The sequence below is a fragment of the Drosophila simulans genome, chromosome 2R (genome assembly GCF_016746395.2).
Source record: "Drosophila simulans strain w501 chromosome 2R, Prin_Dsim_3.1, whole genome shotgun sequence".
Classification (NCBI taxonomy): domain Eukaryota; kingdom Metazoa; phylum Arthropoda; class Insecta; order Diptera; family Drosophilidae; genus Drosophila; species Drosophila simulans.
Window position 1 is genome coordinate 15,623,697 of NC_052521.2, and position 17,510 is coordinate 15,641,206.

The 17,510-nt window shown below is 45.1% G+C and overlaps 4 protein-coding genes across 17 annotated transcripts; 3 read left to right on the forward strand and 1 right to left on the reverse strand.

Annotated features, from left to right (window-relative positions):
- Positions 1 to 446: 446 nt before the first annotated feature.
- On the forward strand, positions 447 to 1,257 carry LOC6735111 (glutathione S-transferase 1). The gene has a single exon (XM_002082052.4). The coding sequence runs from the start codon at positions 512 to 514 to the stop codon at positions 1,175 to 1,177; it is 666 nt and encodes a 221-aa protein (XP_002082088.1). The 5' UTR covers positions 447 to 511; the 3' UTR covers positions 1,178 to 1,257.
- Positions 1,215 to 2,957, reverse strand: LOC6735112 (protein immune deficiency). The gene is made up of 2 exons (XM_002082053.4): positions 2,158 to 2,957; positions 1,215 to 1,751 (listed from the first exon to the last, which is right to left on the reverse strand). The coding sequence occupies exons 1-2, from the start codon at positions 2,815 to 2,817 to the stop codon at positions 1,590 to 1,592; spliced, it is 822 nt and encodes a 273-aa protein (XP_002082089.1). The 5' UTR covers positions 2,818 to 2,957; the 3' UTR covers positions 1,215 to 1,589.
- Positions 2,958 to 3,322: 365 nt separating this feature from the next.
- On the forward strand, positions 3,323 to 11,878 carry LOC6735115 (vigilin). 2 transcript variants are annotated; one of them, XM_016168404.3, is made up of 7 exons: positions 3,323 to 3,436; positions 4,366 to 4,441; positions 6,554 to 6,641; positions 6,700 to 6,950; positions 7,021 to 8,874; positions 8,935 to 10,323; positions 10,409 to 11,878. In XM_016168404.3, the coding sequence occupies exons 3-7, from the start codon at positions 6,605 to 6,607 to the stop codon at positions 10,784 to 10,786; spliced, it is 3,909 nt and encodes a 1,302-aa protein (XP_016028373.1). In that variant the 5' UTR covers positions 3,323 to 3,436; positions 4,366 to 4,441; positions 6,554 to 6,604; the 3' UTR covers positions 10,787 to 11,878. The 2 variants fall into 2 exon arrangements, with proteins under 2 accessions (XP_016028373.1, XP_016028372.1); XM_016168403.3 differs by having other exon boundaries at positions 3,337 to 3,436; positions 4,369 to 4,441.
- An 880-nt stretch (positions 11,879 to 12,758) lies between these two features.
- LOC6735116 (tumor protein D52) lies at positions 12,759 to 17,510 on the forward strand. Of its 13 annotated transcripts, XM_016168412.3 has the most exons (8): positions 12,759 to 12,924; positions 15,158 to 15,160; positions 15,252 to 15,290; positions 15,409 to 15,533; positions 15,607 to 15,767; positions 15,888 to 15,947; positions 16,152 to 16,356; positions 16,618 to 17,510. In XM_016168412.3, exons 1-8 carry the CDS (start codon positions 12,915 to 12,917, stop codon positions 16,723 to 16,725), a joined length of 711 nt encoding a protein of 236 aa, XP_016028381.1. In that variant the 5' UTR covers positions 12,759 to 12,914; the 3' UTR covers positions 16,726 to 17,510. The 13 variants fall into 13 exon arrangements, with proteins under 13 accessions (XP_016028381.1, XP_016028384.1, XP_016028383.1 ...); XM_016168415.2 differs by lacking the exon at positions 15,252 to 15,290 and having other exon boundaries at positions 12,760 to 12,924; XM_016168407.3 differs by lacking the exon at positions 15,888 to 15,947 and having other exon boundaries at positions 12,762 to 12,924; positions 16,152 to 16,314.

Genomic DNA, 17,510 nt, shown 5'->3' on the forward strand with positions numbered 1-17,510 from the left:
CGTATATCTCAGTCATTCTGTCATAAAAATAACTATTGGAAAATGATTTTTCAAATATTGTTAGCTTATATTTCCGATTATAAACAGTTTTAAAAATCCCAACTTGATTCTGTTATAAGAAGACAGATAAAAGAAGAATATTTCACCACATTTCAAACAAATATGAGAAGACATTTAATACAAACCAAAACACTTAACAACTTATGGAGTGGCTCAGTCGAACTCGTCCATGGAGATAACCTAATCTGCTGAAAATACTGATAATAGATAGGTGTTTTGTCTTCAATAACACAGATTCCCCCTTTAAAAATGACATATTCAAATAAATATTATGTCAATCAGAAGGAAAGCTAATTATCACGACCGACAAGAGTGAGAAAGCATGGAATACCCAAGTAGCGTATATAAATTGGAATAAAATGAACTGTTCGTTCAACCGATCGGTAATTGCGATAGTCGGAGCTGGTTTAGTTTCAAGTCAACAGCCAAGGCGAGCGGACACCTGAAAGCGATGGGAAAATTAGTACTGTACGGTGTAGAGGCCAGTCCGCCGGTGCGGGCCTGCAAACTGACCCTTGACGCCCTGGGACTTCAGTATGAGTATAGGCTGGTTAACCTGCTGGCCGGTGAGCACAAGACGAAGGAGTTCAGCCTGAAGAATCCGCAGCACACGGTGCCCGTGCTGGAGGACGATGGCAAGTTCATCTGGGAGAGTCACGCCATTTGCGCTTATCTGGTTAGGCGCTATGCCAAGAGTGATGACCTGTATCCCAAGGATTACTTCAAGCGCGCACTCGTTGATCAACGCCTGCACTTTGAGTCGGGTGTGTTATTCCAGGGCTGCATCCGGAACATTGCCATTCCGTTGTTCTACAAGAACATAACTGAGGTGCCGCGTTCCCAGATTGATGCCATCTACGAGGCCTATGACTTTCTGGAAGCGTTCATCGGTAATCAGGCTTACCTCTGCGGAACGGGCATAACCATCGCCGACTACAGTGTAGTTTCCTCCGTCTCCAGCCTAGTGGGATTGGCCGCTATCGATGCCAAGCGCTATCCCAAGTTGAACGGCTGGCTAGACAGAATGGCCGCACAGCCCAATTACCAGTCGCTCAACGGCAACGGGGCACAGATGTTGATCGACATGTTCAGCTCGAAGATCACAAAGATTGTGTAATTGTGTGCACTAGCTTAAAGGTTACAAACGCTACATGTTCTGATTACGTAACAATAAAGCTTCTATTTGTATAAACTTTACAAAAATGCTTTTAAATACCAGCTCAATTTGGTGGTTTTTTTCGATACGAATATCACAACTTAAAGATTAAACTGCAATAATAACACTTAATGCAATTCTACGCACTTATTCGATAGGTTGGATTTATAAATCAAATATTGCACACATATCCCGTGATCGTCTCATCTCTCTACCACTCGATGTCGTCCGCCAAAGGCCGTTCTGAATCTAGCAAAAGTTGGTGGGTTAAACATTTCCAGTTTTCACCATCCGGCTGGCTTGGACATCAAGAGGCCACTTCGAATGCATCGTTTTCGTTCTGGAATCTTTGCTAGCAGGTTCCACTCACTGACTAGCTGTTTGTCTTGCGCTTCTCGAGGGCCTTCCAAACCAGTTTCATGCGCTGCACGCAGTCGCGATGCTGGGACTCCCACAGCAGCGTAGTAAGTCGTCCAACGGTGGCCACACCGTCCTCCGAGCTTCGAATCCACTGGAGCAACAGCTGGTATATCACCTGTAGACCCAAAACAAGTGTTATTTTGTGATTTTATGATTTTCTGGTACTCTAACAACAGAGTTGTAACATTTATACACTTTAACTTGCAATCTAATCAGACAAACAAGTGGAAGCACTATCAGTATTATATAAAATAAATAGCTCACAATAATGTAAGCTAATTTATATATTTGGGGTTTTTAAAGTTGAACAATCCATTCGTGTTAAGCAATGAAATCTAACAGTAATAGTGGTATTTGAGTCATTAAATTAAGTAATTCAAATTAGTCTGATGCGTCACAATCATCTTAGCACGGTCTGTTATTTTACATACTAATTTGAGTTTGTATGATTTTAAGTGATTTCTGTTCTTGAATTAAAATTCAACAACAAATAAGAGAAGTTTAAACTTCATGGGCCTTACCTCTCTGATATTGCCATGCATTTGGTGATCGATTATGGCCTGGTCGATCTGTCCTTCCGACATGCCAAGATCCCGCATCACCTGCTTCCAGCCCTCGCCCAAGTGCGTGGAAACCACATCGAGCAGGCGCACATCCGGCTCCTCTTGTGACTGCATCATGGCTACAATGCTGACCGTTTTGCGCGTCGCACTGGCCCGCGGCTTACCGTCTGGAGAGGCGACCGACTCCTCTGCGGCACTTGTGCTACCTTTTCGCGAGCTGCAGGCGCTCAAGTTCTGATTGAAGTTGTAGACGGAGCCGAAGTGCAGATTATTGGCATTCGAGAAGTTCATGACCACCTGTTGCTGGGCGCTGTGTACGTTCATGGTGTTGTTTGTCTGGACGTTACTGAGAGTGCCCGGAATATTGGCGGACTGCACGACATCCATTGAATTGTAGTTTGGGTCGCTGAGCTCGCGCAGCACGGATTCCGTCAGATCCGCGGAGGCTGTGGGCGTGCCAGCGGTGAAGGGCAGCGCCAGGGCTCCGCTGTTGTTGTTAGCTGGTTCGTTGTCGTCCACGGGAGCTGCGTCCTTTTCCAGGCGTCCCTCGACGGGTGTCGGATTCTGTGCCTCCTTCCCGCCAAAGATTGTGGGCAACAGGTTCCTGAGCTTCGACATGCTGCTCGCTGATAACTGGTAGCTTTGAATGTGCTCTCGCTTCCGGAAATTCCACAGATTGGGGAGTTTTTTGCCTTTGTGTTTCTTTGCTCTTTTTCAAATTGGTGGTGGTAGGCCAAGGATGGACCTGACTATCGATATTCCGAGACGACGGCTATTAACCGATATTTCAGTTACAACAACATTTCTAGTTTGATTAAGAAATTCAACTAAACAGAATTTCTTGTCTTTGCCGTTTGATTCAAAAAATCAATTCAATTACAATTTATAATCATTATGTGCATATAAGGAAAAATTTAAGCATTTATATTTAATCTTTATTAATTTACATATATGGAAAACCCCATAATAGCAATTATCATTTTCAGAAACTGGTGTTCGTTATTCGTTGTATTATATTATTTTTATTGTAACTAGTTATATACAAATGAATATTTATTAAATTAATTTTTAAACATCCCCAAAAGAAGGCTATGGTACTAGACCCAATAGTCGATAGTGCGATTTGACAGTTCCCGCTCGCGATTGGAAAGAGCGACAACCCTGCACCCGCTGCGGCGTATCGCCCATCTCTATTTGCCACGTTCGCTCATGTTCATTCACATTTTACTTGGAGTCGGTAACGTTGAGTTCCGCGTCCGTGCGTTCTGCCTTCCAATAGAAAGTCTGGGTGTAAATTTACCAAGATTCTAGTGCGAAAATCAACTCACATTGCCCGGTGATCCGTGCGGTGGTATAATTGCAGCCGGAATTGCATAAGTTGCGGCGAGCGAAAGAGAGTGCACGGATTTACAGTTATAAAGGGCCGGCAGCGGTGGGCGGCGACGGCAGAGCCAGCAGAAGAAGAAGAGGCAGTAGTGGCGAATTAAAAAAAAACCATGAAAGAAAATTCGGGCCGCTAATTTTTCTTTAAATTTGTGTGCGGTCGGCGAAAAACAACGTGTTTTTCAATGGTTGATAATACACACGGGCGGCGCACTCGCGCTCACCCACACAGTCACAAAAGTCGGCGACGTCGACGACCCACACGCACACAGAGGGACGTAAAATCCCGTGCATACGTGTGTTCATGCATATATAAGCATATTTGTCCGATTGGAAGGCGCGCGTGCTGCCTTTTATTTTTTTTACTTTAACTTTCCTATTTTCGGAGAGGGGGAGGCAGAGTTAAGACCCCGCCCCGTGCCGGAAAAGAGGATCCACACAACCTTTCACCTGGAAAGCATACGGCACTGATTTCCGCATTTCCATACTCTCACACACACACGCACACAAACACGCCCACGCGCTGCTCCAATTTTGCTGCCGCTGCTGCCACAAAAACAATTGTCCAATAAGTGGCCCGCATATGTTGCCCCCTTTCCCCGTGCTCTCTGCAACAACGCGCTCTCTGCGACAAATAACATTAGACTTTCTATTGGGGATGTGCATAACGCAGAATGACCGACCAAACGCTTTGTAGGGCATCCATCCTGGTGATGCCACGATCCGATCTTCTGCATCCGCTAATTGCATTAATTTCAAGCAATTGTTTTTCGGCTTTTCCAGCAGACACCCAAGTTATCAAACTGGATTTGGTCAAAGGAGAGTAAACTCGGCCGGATTTTTTGGATTTTACAGTACCGTAAGTTGAACAACCTTTGCCTAGGGTTAATTTGCATAGTTTAACATTTTACACAAGTGTTTTGCCAAAAAAATAAGCAAAAAGACAACAACAAATATTGCCCAAGTTAACGGTTCCATGCCTAAAACTGACTACGTCAAGCTTTTATTTTTTTGGTCTTTGGGATCTTTGTATCGAAATTACAGAAACAAGAATCCATCCGATATGTGCATACCAATTTGTATATATATTTTTTTTTTAGTTTTTTTTTTGTTTAAAGCTGAACTTTAGCGCATTGTTATTGTGCTTTGTCTTCATTTGTCGACGTCAGCGTCGCTGCAGGCGTCACATACGAACGTATGAACGATGGTATTTGCTATGTAGGTATGTTGCTTGTTTTCGTTTTTTTACCTGTGCCTTCTCGAAAGGTGGCAACACACACACAACCCTATTCCCGAAGAAGAAAAAGAGCGAAACAGAAATGTGCAGGCACACAGGCAAATCACACTCACATGCATACAATACACCACTGGCACTGCTCGATCGTTTTGTTGTAGTTGCCGGCTATCATCCGGTTTTATATGGAGCTGCTCCCCTGCTCCGTCAAGTTACTTCGTCAAGCTCTCGCTCTCTCCTCTCCCAGTTCCTGTCGCTCTCGTGCTCTTGTCTCTGTATTTGACACATTTTTCATGAGCACCGACAGGGGCGTCGATAGGTGATTTTTTCTTTTTTATTTTGGGAAATTAATTTTGAAATGAATTAAATTAGATTTTTATTAAATGTTAGGGATATTGATCTTGTGTCACTTCCAGTTGTCATTGTTATTTGTAATATATAAATTTATTAAGTTTTCATTAAAATTTACAAAACCGTATGATTTAAATGTAAGTAACCCCCTTTACACATACCCTGCCACCGCCGCTGTCCGCACATACAAAGATACAACTAACAGAGAGGAGACAGCCATATCTTTGTTGTTCTTTCGGTGGAGAGGAAAATGTAGGCTACGAAAACTCGTTGGGCATTGATTTAGAAAACAGCTTTGGTCGAACAAGTGCATGGTCTCTGATGCTCCTCGGTTGAGATCTCTCTTTCTCATTCGCCAGGCCCCAACCTTTCACCCAATCGAAATCCGACTGATAGCAGCATAAATTTCTGAAAGCGCACTTGTAGCATTGTGTGTTTGTGTGAGTACGTACCACAATATCTTGGTGGCAATCGGACGACTGAGCTTATCAGCCAGAACGGCCGATAGTTATCACTCAGCCCCGGAATCTGCCTGCGTGGCCCATTGGCCGCGTCCACTTATCACCACCGAAAAGCGGAGAGTCGAGTCGAGCACTCATCTCGCCGATCCAAGCACTACGTGGCCTTAGTTTAAGGCTGTGGTGCAGAAAGTCCGTTTGAAAAGTGACTCTATTTCGGTTTATCAGCACCAGAAAATCCGCTTCATGCACCCCATTTGGACACGCACTGTTTACAATGGGGCATGCAACATGTATTAATTATTTATAAACTAACTTAATAGATATTTTAATCGAAATATATTAAAGGTAGTATTGGGTATTTAGTTCATCCACAAATTAGGAAGAAATAGAAAATAGCAAACAGATCCGCAGAATTTCAAAACTTCTGACGTTTTTATAAGAAAGCAATAGTAACTGAACTTGTTCTTAGTCCACTTGCTAGATTTCCTGGCCATAAGTCACGCCGCATATCCAATGAATTATCTTTGTACTAATTTGTTTACTGTAGCCAAGCTGTCCTAAAGTATGTACGTATGTACTTATGTATGTAGTTGCTTATCAGTTGGTGGCAGCCAAATGCGGGTCTTCGGGGGTCGCACTTATCAACTTTCTGCGATTTTGGTAGGTCTGCGGGCGACTGACAACAGAAAGAGATGAAAACTGAATCTAAACGGGCCTATTTTAATCCATGTTTGCCAAAATAAGAATGCCATTTAACTATTTGTTCTTTGATTGATCGACCAGCACTTCGATAATCCCCTGGAAATTTTTCCTTCCTGGTTGCTTGCTTTATCGCGGGCTGATAAACAAGGTTCTTTAATAGGGTCCAGTATGATGTAAACGTTTTTATGCACTTGATAAGATATCTTCTTCTTTTCAATTTCAGTGTACTGTAAACGACTTGGAACGAAAAAGGACTTTTCTCTTTTTTTAAGTAATGCAAGCAGCAGCAGTGATGGAGGAAACTAGCAACGGTGAGTTCTTCGAAGGCTAAATATTATCAAGCAATTACTAACCAAAATAATCCTGCAGCAACTACCATCGAGCAGCAGCCCATCGCTCTCATTAATGGCCAAGAGCAGGTGGCCAACGAGCAGCAACCATCCTCGCCCACTTCGGTGGCCACGCCCACTAGCACCACTAGCGGCGGAACTGGCAATGCCACACCCGCCTTTAGCTACGACGACCTGTTTCCGGCGCTGCCGGCCAACACCTCGGTTCAATCGCAATCCGGAGCTTCCGGTTCCACTCTAGCTCGTGTGACGAGCTCCCAAAAAACTCATGTAGGCTCAAAAAAAGTCATTCTATATTGATTTGGTTCTGATTCTACGGATTTAAATTTTTTTTAAACAGATTGTGCATGTTCCCTGCAAGGAGCGCAAGTCCACGGAGTCGGAGAAGTTCGGCGAAGGCGAGTCGAAGCGTATTTGCCAGCAGATCACCAAGGAGACCGGAGCCCAGATCGAGATTGTGAGCGGCAAGAACCAGTCGCTGACCTTCCTGATTAAGGGCAAGCAGAGCGAGCTGCTCGATGCCCGCCGTAAGATTCTTATGGGCTTCTCCACTCAGGCCAGTCGGCAGGTGACCGTTCCTCGGGAGCACTTCCGCGTCATCCTCGGCAAGGGTGGTCAACGACTGCGCGAAATCGAGCGCGTTACTGCGACGCGCATTAACATCCCCAGCCAGGGCGATGAGAGCGAGTTCATCACGATTGCCGGAACCAAGGAGGGTATTGCCCAGGCCGAGCAGGAGATCCGTCAGCTGTCTGCCGAGCAGTACAAGAAGTCGTCGGACCGCATCACGGTGCCCAAAGTTTACCATCCCTTCATTGTGGGCCCTTACAGCGAAAACCTAAATAAGCTGCAGGAGGAGACTGGCGCTAGGATCAACGTGCCGCCGCAGCAGGTTCAGAAGGACGAGATCTTCATCTCGGGCGAGAAGGACGCGGTCGCAGCGGCAAAGGCCAAGGTGGAGGCTATCTACAAAGATATGGAAAAGAAGTGCTCTACTGTCAGTGTGGAGGTAGCTAAGCCGAAGCACCGCTATGTCATTGGTCCCAAGGGCTCCACCATCGCCGAGATTCTGCAGTTGACCGGTGTGTCTGTAGAGATGCCTCCCAATGACTCCCCCTCGGAGACGATCACACTGCGTGGACCGCAAGTGGCTTTGGGAAATGCCCTAACCGTTGTCTACCAAAAGTCTAACTCGGTCAAGTCTGTGGAGATCAATGCGGCACACTGGATCCACAAGTATGTGATCGGTCGCAAGGGGGCCAACATGAAGCAGCTGGAGGAGGACTGCCCCAACGTGAACGTGAATTGCCTGGACGACAAGATCAAGCTGGAGGGAGATCCCGAGAACGTTGACAGGGCTGTAGCCTACTTGTCCGAAATCATCAAGAACTACGAGGAGAACTTCACATTCGAGGTGATGACGGTTAACCCTTCGTACTACAAGCACATCATCGGTAAGGCTGGAGCCAACGTAAATCGCCTGAAGGATGAACTGAAGGTTAACATTAACATCGAAGAGCGCGAGGGCCAGAACAACATTCGTATCGAGGGTCCCAAGGAGGGAGTACGGCAGGCGCAGCTTGAATTACAAGAAAAAATCGACAAACTGGAAAACGAAAAATCGAAAGATGTGATCATCGACCGCCGTCTCCATCGTTCCATTATCGGAGCTAAGGGCGAGAAGATTCGGGAGGTGAAGGATCGCTATCGCCAGGTTACAATCACGATACCTACGCCCCAAGAGAACACCGATATTGTGAAGCTGCGCGGTCCCAAGGAGGATGTGGACAAGTGTCACAAGGATCTGCTTAAGCTGGTCAAGGAGATTCAGGAATCGTCGCACATTATCGAGGTGCCCATCTTTAAGCAGTTCCACAAGTTCGTTATCGGCAAGGGTGGCGCTAACATCAAAAAGATCCGCGATGAGACCCAGACTAAAATTGATCTGCCTGCTGAGGGTGACACCAACGAAGTGATCGTCATCACCGGCAAGAAGGAGAACGTGCTCGAGGCCAAGGAACGTATCCAAAAGATTCAGAACGAGCTTTCCGACATTGTAACCGAGGAGGTGCAAATCCCGCCCAAGTACTACAACTCAATCATCGGCACTGGCGGCAAACTCATCTCCTCGATCATGGAGGAATGCGGTGGTGTGTCTATCAAGTTCCCCAACAGCGACTCCAAGAGCGATAAGGTTGGTGTATTACGATTTCTATAGAGAGTCTTGTTATTAATGGTTCCTATTAAAATTCAGGTCACTATTCGCGGTCCCAAGGACGATGTGGAGAAAGCCAAGGTTCAGCTGTTGGAGCTGGCCAACGAACGGCAGCTGGCTTCCTTTACCGCCGAGGTGCGCGCCAAGCAGCAACACCACAAGTTCCTGATCGGCAAGAATGGCGCTTCTATCCGTAAGATTCGCGATGCCACTGGTGCCCGCATTATCTTCCCCTCAAACGAGGATACTGACAAGGAGGTGATCACCATCATTGGCAAGGAAGAAAGCGTAAAGAAGGCCCGTGAGCAGCTGGAGGCGATCATCAAGGAGTGCGACGAAGTAACCGAAGGAGAGGTTTCTGTCGATCCCAAGCACCACAAGCACTTCGTGGCCAAGCGTGGCTTCATCCTGCACCGCATTTCCGAGGAGTGCGGCGGCGTGATGATCTCCTTCCCCCGTGTCGGCACCAACTCCGATAAGGTGACAATCAAGGGTGCCAAGGACTGCATAGAAGCGGCCCGCCAGCGCATCGAGGAGATCGTCGCCGATCTGGAAGCGCAGACTACCATCGAAGTGGTGATTCCTCAACGTCATCATCGCACCATCATGGGCGCACGTGGATTTAAGGTTCAACAAGTCACCTTTGAGTTCGATGTGCAGATCAAGTTCCCTGATCGTGATGCCACCGAACCCGTCGAGGGTCTGACCAACGGAGGCAGCGGAGAGAATGGAGGCGAGAATGAAGGCCAGGAGGGAGAGCAGGAAGTAGAGGAGAAAGCCAAGCAGGAGCCGGTTCGTCAGTGCGATGTTATCCGAATCACGGGTAGAATTGAGAAGTGCGAGGCCGCCAAGCAGGCTCTGCTTGATCTTATCCCCATCGAGGTGGAGTTGTCGGTGCCTTTCGACCTCCATCGTACCATCATCGGACCGCGTGGTGCCAATGTGCGTCAGTTTATGTCCAAGCACGATGTGCACGTAGAGCTGCCACATAGTGAGCTTAAGTCGGATGTGATCAAGGTCTGCGGTACGCCCGCTCGTGTCGCCGAGGCCCGCGAAGCGCTGGAGAAAATGATTGAGGACTACGAGGCTGATAGTGCCGATCGTGAGCTGCGCTCCTTTGTTCTCCATGTGGACGTAGATTTAGAGTTCCGGTCGAAGCTCATTGGTCGTCATGGCGCTGTGATTAACAAGCTGCGTGCCGATCACGACGTCAACATTTCGCTGCCTAAGCGGGATGAACCCAATGATCGCATCATCTCTATCACCGGCTACCAGGCCAACGCGGAGGCAGCTCGCGATGCCATCCTGGAGATTATTGGCGACCCCGAGACCCTTCATCGCGAGGTTATCGAGATCGATAAACGCATCCACCGCCACCTCATAGGCCCACGCCGACGCACCTTGCGCAAGATCATCGAGGATAATAAGGTATGTTTCCCTGAAGATTTAATTCAAGATATTGCTTTAATGGATTTAATTTCTATAATAACCAATAAACCCTTAATACAATCAGGTGAACATCAAGTTCCCAGATGCAGATGACCAAACCAACCCCAATTCGATCACCATCAGTGGCAAGATAGAGGACGTTGAGAACGTCAAGGAGTTGCTCTTCGACATGGCTGAGGACCACGAGCTTGACTACGCGAAGAACGCGGCGATAGCGCCAACAATTGGTGCCTTCCTAACTGGTCCGGGTTCTGGATCCGACGCCGGAGGTGCCAGCGAGAACGGATTCGTCATCAAAGACGCACCGTGGGAGAAGCAGACGCAGGCCAAAGACCTGACTGCGCCCAACACTCAGTCGCAGGAGGACTTCCCGCACTTCGCTGCTGGCGGGGCTCCGGTGGCCTCCACGCCTATCACCTCCGTGTGGGGCCCCAAAAACTAAGTGCATCGGGCCGAGTGTACCGATCGCCAGCAGTAGCAGCAATACTACACGTCGGGGTGCGCCGGGGATCGGAGCTGGAGATGGACCAGGAGCTGGAGCAGAAGCTGGAACTGGAACTTGGATTGGATTATCGGGCAGTGAGAGGCGGAGCAGCGGCAGTCGTGCGGACATCTCTTTAGTCGAAAACTAGTGTCAAAAATAATGGTATAGGTTGTCTCCCAGGAGCTTTTCTACAACGCAATTTGTGCAGGTTAATAGAAACGACTATTTTTGTATGATTTGATACAGGATCGATCAAATACACAAAAACCCACACTCACACACAACGACACATACACATGCTCACACACATGAAATTGCATTTATACAACATATAGAATACGATAATCGAAACAGACAATTGACTCACGCCCCCAGTTCCGTTCCCCGATGTGTTGGCCAAACCCCGGCCACTTTATACATAAAAAACACTTAATTGCCAATTTCTTTTTATATAACCATTCTTCATTGCAACACATAATATTCTAATTAGTTGAAGATCCCTTAAAGTAAGCAAAAAGTTCAGCAAAATGGTTTGTTAATTGAATTAAAACTGATTAGCGAAACACGTTCAAGAACGAATGTACGAATTGTAAGCATAAAATGTTAATTATTTACATCTACCTTCTATCTCCCCCCCCCGTTTTGATTACACTATACTCATATTTTTCGTATTCGGAATTTCAATTTTACCCCTTCACAATTAAGTGATGATTATTATGATTTATGCGAAAGTAAATGTTAAATGAACGTTGACTGTATTGTAAAAACGTTTCTTACGTTGCGGGGCGAGAGTGGAAGTGGAGATGGCGATTTGTTTAAACAGCAAATATACACTTTACCTACATTTATTAACTATATTTCCCGCACGCCTGCTCCTGCTCCTGCTCCCTAATCCTCTAGCGTTCTCCCATACACACAGCCATGATACAGAATCCGAAAAACACACAAACACCGACTCTGTTCACATTTCAAAATGAGTATCGACATTTTAATTTTGTGCAATCCCCTTGATTTATATTAAATTGTTTTCGACTTATGTTTTCCACTTAACTAATTTTCTTTGCGTCGCGGTGTAAATTGTCAAAAAGCAAGTAAAAGATTTGGAACTCTTCCAGTACTTTGTACGAGAATCGGGTGATGGTTTTTCAGTTTTCTCAACTCTACACCGCGCAATATCTGACAGTTGAAACACAAAGTATAAGAAAAATTATTAATTTTTTACTATTACTATTCAATAAAAACAAAAAACCACATAAAACCAATAAAAATCGTAAACAAATTTTTTGTTTTTTTTTTTTGCAACGTTTTTCTTTTGTTTCACGTTTGCAAAGTATTTTAATTGCTTCTGTTAAAAACAAAAGAGTATGATAACACCAAGAATAACAGACCTGATATTGTAAATTTTTAAAAATATACATACATATTTACAACAACTGCATTAGTAATTCTAAGAACGTAAAAAATACAAACTATATAAAATGTATATATTTTCCTATATTAACGGACAAAATCAAATGTACGAGTCGACGGCCAAATGGCAATTGCTGTCTGCAAAACAAGATATTTTCATTAACGATTCGATTTTTAACTATAATTTTCAAACCAGATATAGCAGATACAACCGTATGTCTTATTTCTTTTGAAATACAAAAGTTTTAAACCGAAACTTTTCTGTTTGAATAAAGGCGCGATCTGGCAGCTCTAGCTAGTGGTGACACAGCGGCGATAACTAACTTAGTGTCTCGCCGAGCGGCAACAAGTTTAGTTACAATCGATACCGAAAATTAAAAACATTAAATGAGTAAAATTTTACCAACTTCTGTTGTTGTAACGTTTATAAAGCATTACGTATTTGCTTACGTGTTTTTATCAAATTGTTGTGTGTAGTTATGACCACGAGAGATGGAATTTTTCGACGAAAGCACCTATCGATAGTGGCATTCCTTCGATTTATTTTAGCTGCCATCGATAGCTAAGCAAGCGAAACAAAAAATTATTTTCAACTTAAAAGTTTAGCGACAAGTGCGTGCAGTTGGCATCGAAATAGTTAACAAAATTGCAGCAGACTTCCGGAGACAACGCCGCAATGGAGGACCGTAAGTGTGTGGCATACGGACGCAGTGCATCCTTGCAATTCCAATGCAGCGGCACATGTTTCCGTGGGCACTTGTGACCTGGGCGATTGGGACACCTAAGACCTTTCATGTAATTCGGGTACCTTACTATTGTAGGACTCTGATTCAGCAGCGGCTTTGCCAACAGTTTTGGGGGGGCTTAGAATACACAATGAGTTAACCTTGGTGCGCTGGGAATCAGCAGATGAGTCATGGTTCCGATTTGCGTAGGGTGAAAGGCTTTCCAACTGCTCAGAATACCGTGGGAGTTCTGCGACATGCCATTGATGGCAATCCATTTGGCGGATGGGGTAAGGTTCTTTGTGGTGTAAACATTGCATTCTCGCTTTCAGACGTCCATGCATACGTGGCTTCTAGAAGCGCAACATCCGCAGGGCGGCTATGATATGCATATCATCTGGAAACGCCTCCTCCCACTGAGCTTATCACCATGGTGCCACTCTAATTGTTCGGAGCTCTGTTTCCCCACCGAAACCACTTAGTAATTGGCTTCCACTTGTTGACTTCTCGATGGGATTGGGCCTGCCACAACAACAGGCACTTCTGAGCAGCAAGAACTCGCAGCAAACCAGAACTAGCTCACAAATATATAAATATATATATAAGTAGATATAGGGACCATCAATGTGGCACAGTGGCTTTGTGCTCATAAAGTGCTTGATGGTCGGAGGAAGCTGGGAAAAATCGGAAAAATCCAAACTGGTAATTACTATTTAGCAAGAAGCTAAATTATGAAGCCTATGTTATTTTCCTTCTTTAACCGATACAGTTATGTACAGTACGCTTTTGCAAAGAAAAACTTTTTGTTATTTAAGGTTTCTTATCATAGGGTTTTTCAATATTTAAAGTGACTCATCTTGTCACAATTGTTTACTTAATAAAATTTAAGAAGAATATTATTCAAGTAATAAATTAAAGTCTCGGATTATCAAAGCTTTTTGGCTGATAAAATAATCATTTTAGCTGCCATTTAATTGAACACATACATATATGTATATCTAGTGTCTTATCAAAGCGTACTTATTATATATGCAAATATTATTATTAGCTCAATAACTTTCCTAAATGAATTGTAAAGTTAGTTAGGCTGAACTTTTAGCCAAGCTCTACTGTAGTGTTGCTGGTTGCTGCTGCTGCCTGTTGTTGCCCCTTTTGTTTAGCGCTCTTCTTGTGGCATTTCTCGTCTTCGTGCTGACACGAATCATCAGCAAGCGGAGCCAGGCGGCCAGCCAATCCACATCTACCAATTTCTAAGCCGAGATCGAGTCAGTTGGCATTTGGCTGTAGACGAGCGTGGATGGAGCAGGCCCAAAACCGAAAGCGAAAACGAAATTGAAATCGAAACAGAAACAGAAGAACCTCCACAAACCCGCTGCGATCGCATGGGGAGGGGAATTTATGTGGAACGCGGCGGGCAAAGAACTGAAAGCTCAGCAAAGAACGATCGAAGTGGCTGAAAGCAGGGCCAAGAAAAATGTGCTCGCTGCTGACCGTGGAAACGTGATATGCGCTTAGGATTGGGCCAAGACAACATGAGCCTCCTGCGCCAGCAGCTGCCACGTTCAAAATAGAAAGTTGTTGCCAAAGATGAAAGAGAGCGCCGCTATTGCCACAGAATGAGCGAATCGGAACCGAATAGCCTGGAGTTCATTGAAGACCCCTATCTGCCAAGCATCGATGATCTCACCAGCACACCGTCACTGGATGTGGAAACCAATGAAGCCGTCTTGGACTGGTATGGCGATGGGCAGGAGGAGAGCGAGGCTGAGCTATATCTGCGTAATCTGACGCTAGACCAGATATTCTACGATGTGGATTCGGACTACACCAACAGCCTGGAACTGCAGGCAGTGGAGGCGGACTTCATTGCCGCCAAGTTGGCCAATCAAGCGCCATCGTCTTCGATGGCCAAACGCTTCCGCTTGAAGTTCTTTGCCAAGCGAACCATGCGCGACGTTAAGGTCACGTTCATAGACTTCTCCAAACCGTATCTGGCCAAAATATCGAACAGTGATAACTACAAGAGATTCCTCAACATTGGGCATAGAAGTAGAGGTACCTAATTCCGTCAAGGGGGAGGGGGGTGGTTAGGTCGGGGCTTTGTTCTGGGGCATTCGCTTTTCCACTTTCAACCATGACTAACCAGACTAACTTCTCTGTTTCTTTCTCCTTTGCCTGCCTTTCGCCTCGTCAGTTTGTGAGTATTAACAAAAACCCAGATCTAACCAATTAACCAACTCATGTCTTTGCAAATTGTACATATATACAACTGAATTCGGTGTATTCAGCCTATGACAAAGTCTTTGAGGAAGTTGCTTTCAAAGGAGGTACTTAAACACTGCCCGCAGACAACATTCAAATTAAGCTACAGTCCCCACACAGCACCCCAGTTTTCATGTTCTTTTAGATTGGCAAACATTTAATGGCTTCTTATTTCATGTTCAGATAATACAGCCAACCTGTCGGAGCCAGCATCTCCAGCTAATTCTGTGGCATCCGCAGAAATTGCCGCCGAGTTCGCTGCGCTCTCCGTCGAGGAGAAGGAGCAGCGTCGGGCTGAGTGGAGTCAGGTAAGGAAGTTTTCAGTTTTACGATCATAATTTGATTACTCAGCTCGAACGCTAACTTCTACCCCATTTCCAGGAGCTCGCCCGCGTTGAGGAAGAGATCAACACGCTGCGAACCGTCCTAGCCTCCAAGACGCGCCATGCCTCCGATCTCAAGCGCAAGCTGGGCATCACCGTCTGGAAGGAGGTGACGGACGACATGAACCAGGGCCTTAAGAACCTCAAGGAGAGCACTGTGTAAGTCTATGAACCGTTCGCAGTTCTGCTGGGCAATTAACCCGACTAGACAGTTTTAATTTCTAACCATGCTTTTTGTTTCAAACTCATGTTGAAACGCTGTAACGCGTATTTATTTAGTTACCAATCGGTGGAGCAGAGCGTGGGCACGTTTACTAAAACGGTGTACGAGGCACCACTGTAAGTAATTGGGTTCAGGCTGATTTTAATTGGGTACTTTCGGAGTTCCCGGACTAACGCCGTGTTTCACGCCACTTCCTTTAACACAATAACCAACTCTCGCCTGTTTGTAACTAAAGCGCACCTATGTTTGCCCACTTTGTGTATGGAGGAGACCTGCCGAGATGAGTAACTAATGTTGGATTTGTTTGCATTCGCCCCCAGATACCAACGCACTGAGTCGGTGCTAAAGTCCACGGGCGAGAAGACCGCCTCGGTGTTTGGCAGCATCACCAGTGGCATTTCGTCGAAACTGTCGCAAATGAAAAACTCCGAATCGATGCGTTCTATCGAGGCTTCGGTGGGCTCTGCCTACGAGAACGTTAAAGTAAGCTATGAACACAACAATTTTATGTGCCAATCTCATGCGGTAACTACTATTTTATTATATATCTGTCTTTACACATCTCTCATACTGTTGCGATTCTGTTTTGGTTCCCGTCTAACTAACTAGCCACTAACTAACCAACTAACTAAAACTAACCACACATCTTTCACACTTGCCCACCCACTTATAAACGCACTCTGAATTGGGATACTTCGGTTGATTTGCTTGCTTACACAACGAACTCCTTGCGCAAATGCTGCTGCACCTCTACTACAATCTGTTCGGTTTTCTGTTCTATTGTAGACCAAGGTGACATCCCGCTCGGGTTCGGTATCCAGTTTCCCAGATGCTCTGGACGAGAACAACACATCCTCGGGTCTGAATTCACCCACAGACTCGCTCCCTAAATAGATTTTGGGGCAACTGCAAGGCCAAGCGCGTCGATAATGTGGAGCAACCTACACTACATACAAACAGACCCACGCACCCACTCTATTAACTTATTTAACTAAAGCGAATTGTCGTGTCTGCGCACTAACAACAGGATCAGAATTTATTTAACCAGAAATCATATGTACACGTGTGTCGAATCGGTTTATATAATACTTAATATAACTAAAATCTGCGCGTCTAAAATTGGCCAATGGGAGCACATATTATACGCATCTATTTGTATTTGCCTTGGAGACACCATCGAACTGCATGATTTGTTTAAATTTAAAACCACGGAGGATCTAAGATTCAAGGGCTTGCTGCATTCGTTTATACAACTATCAATCTAAGTGTACGTTTAAAGACTAAACCACATTGGATGGTCCACCCGATGTCATTCCCAAATGTTTCTAATACTTAGTAAAAAAAAACTTTAGAAAATCCAGCATTGCGGTTAAAGTGAATATACATTTGTTTTACGCTTTTATTTCTTCTCTAGGCGTTGAGTTCCGTGGTTAGATGGCGTTCCCTAATCCGTTGAAAAGCCAATTCCAAATTTATTTAGTACTATATATTTGAGATACGATCAGAGCTTGCGTGCAAATAATGAAAATCCATTGGTAATCTTAAGTGGATATAGTCCGTACTGCAGAAGATTGAGAGAGAGACGAAATCGCACCCAATTTGTTGCTAATGCTGATCAAATTTGCTATATGTGTATGAAATCTTTGAATAAATGCAAAATTTTTTGCCCCATAAAAATA

What these genes read in the sequence shown, in the direction of transcription:
- LOC6735115 (XM_016168404.3), top strand. Translation starts at nt 6,605, where the DNA reads ATGCAAGCAGCAGCAGTGATGGAGGAAACTAGCAACG. An exon ending in GCGACTCCAAGAGCGATAAG is followed by an intron (nt 8,875 to 8,934) that starts GTTGGTGTATTA and finishes ATTAAAATTCAG; the next exon opens with GTCACTATTCGCGGTCCCAA. An exon ending in AGATCATCGAGGATAATAAG is followed by an intron (nt 10,324 to 10,408) that starts GTATGTTTCCCT and finishes TAATACAATCAG; the next exon opens with GTGAACATCAAGTTCCCAGA.
- LOC6735112 (XM_002082053.4), bottom strand. Translation starts at nt 2,817, where the DNA reads ATGTCGAAGCTCAGGAACCTGTTGCCCACAATCTTTGGCGGGAAGGAG. An exon ending in TGCATGGCAATATCAGAGAG is followed by an intron (nt 1,752 to 2,157) that starts GTAAGGCCCATG and finishes TTGGGTCTACAG; the next exon opens with GTGATATACCAGCTGTTGCT.
- LOC6735111 (XM_002082052.4), top strand. Translation starts at nt 512, where the DNA reads ATGGGAAAATTAGTACTGTACGGTGTAGAGGCCAGTCCGCCGGTGCGG.
- LOC6735116 (XM_016168410.3), top strand. Translation starts at nt 14,580, where the DNA reads ATGAGCGAATCGGAACCGAATAGCCTGGAGTTCATTGAAGACCCCTAT. An exon ending in CATTGGGCATAGAAGTAGAG is followed by an intron (nt 15,019 to 15,408) that starts GTACCTAATTCC and finishes TTTCATGTTCAG; the next exon opens with ATAATACAGCCAACCTGTCG. An exon ending in AACCTCAAGGAGAGCACTGT is followed by an intron (nt 15,768 to 15,887) that starts GTAAGTCTATGA and finishes GTATTTATTTAG; the next exon opens with TTACCAATCGGTGGAGCAGA.